This window comes from Atta colombica, unplaced genomic scaffold (genome assembly GCF_001594045.1).
Source record: "Atta colombica isolate Treedump-2 unplaced genomic scaffold, Acol1.0 scaffold163, whole genome shotgun sequence".
Classification (NCBI taxonomy): Eukaryota; Metazoa; Arthropoda; class Insecta; order Hymenoptera; family Formicidae; genus Atta; species Atta colombica.
The window spans coordinates 1372202-1373171 of NW_017259254.1; the positions used below are offsets into that span (position 1 = coordinate 1372202).

Consider the following 970-nt stretch of genomic DNA (forward strand, 5'->3'; position numbering starts at 1 on the left):
AATTAATCAATTTTAGTCAAGTATTCTCCCTATATTTGACTGTGCTTGATCAGTTTCCTATGACTTAAGACTACGATTTCTATGTAAACGAGCCTAAAGATAGGTTAGATTCTACATATTGTAGTTTGTTTCTATTACTAATAATTGGTTGATATATAACAGCAAACTAGTAGCAACAACAAACAAAATTTGTCGTTACATATTTAGCGATCTTTGGATACTGAAAATACTGATAGCTCGTTAAATTAACAAAATCCTTTCTCTCAGTGTAAAAGAATTTCAATTTTTGTCGTTTGTTAATTTAGTTCATAATGATTTTATAACTTAAAATAATTACTGTGATAACTGTGCTAAAAGAAAATGGAATTTATCTGTTTCAGAAATATCAAAAATAATTGAATACCAAAGTGTTATCAGGGAAACAGACAAGAAAACGATTTAAATATATGATAAAAATTATTATGCCGTAGAACGAATATTCTGACAAATTGGAAGCTGCTAGCAATAACTCCAAAAGACATAATTATCGTGATCATACGAAGTATTGTATTCCATTTGGAATTCGAACTCGAACGAAGACCGAGATAGAAACGAAAAGTGGCTTAAAACGCGAGAATTAATTTAAAAATATTTAAATCGACCTAAACAATTTCAATAGGGAAATAATTCATTCTAAGAAGATAAAGTGCAGAAATTTATTTTTTAGCTTTTTTTATACGCCAAACAAAAGTAACGAAGAATAATTCTGTGAATATACGCTGTGAACACTTAATAAAAACAACTAACAAAATGCATTCCATGCGTGCTCATCGGGCATTAAATAAACATAAAACTGTGTTACAAATATGGAAAATTGCCAGATATTTCAGCACAGATGTAGAATACAGACCAATCAGAAGTGTCCTTGTTGCCAATCGAGGTGAGTAAATTGTTATTAACTTTTGGTAAAGTAACACTCTATATATATATA

General features: G+C 29.2%; 1 protein-coding gene across 3 annotated transcripts in view; it reads left to right on the top strand.

Moving 5' to 3' along the window:
- LOC108686068 (pyruvate carboxylase, mitochondrial) overlaps positions 1–970 on the top strand; it is a 21901-nt gene that overhangs the window by 8265 nt on the left and 12666 nt on the right. For 2 of the 3 annotated variants that reach the window (XM_018191144.1, XM_018191147.1), the window contains exon 2: positions 381–919. In XM_018191144.1, coding sequence (XP_018046633.1) covers positions 790–919 — 130 coding nt within the window. In that variant the 5' untranslated portion in view covers positions 381–789. The remainder of the gene's footprint in view (positions 1–380; positions 920–970) is intronic. The other variant, XM_018191145.1, reaches the window with a different exon arrangement.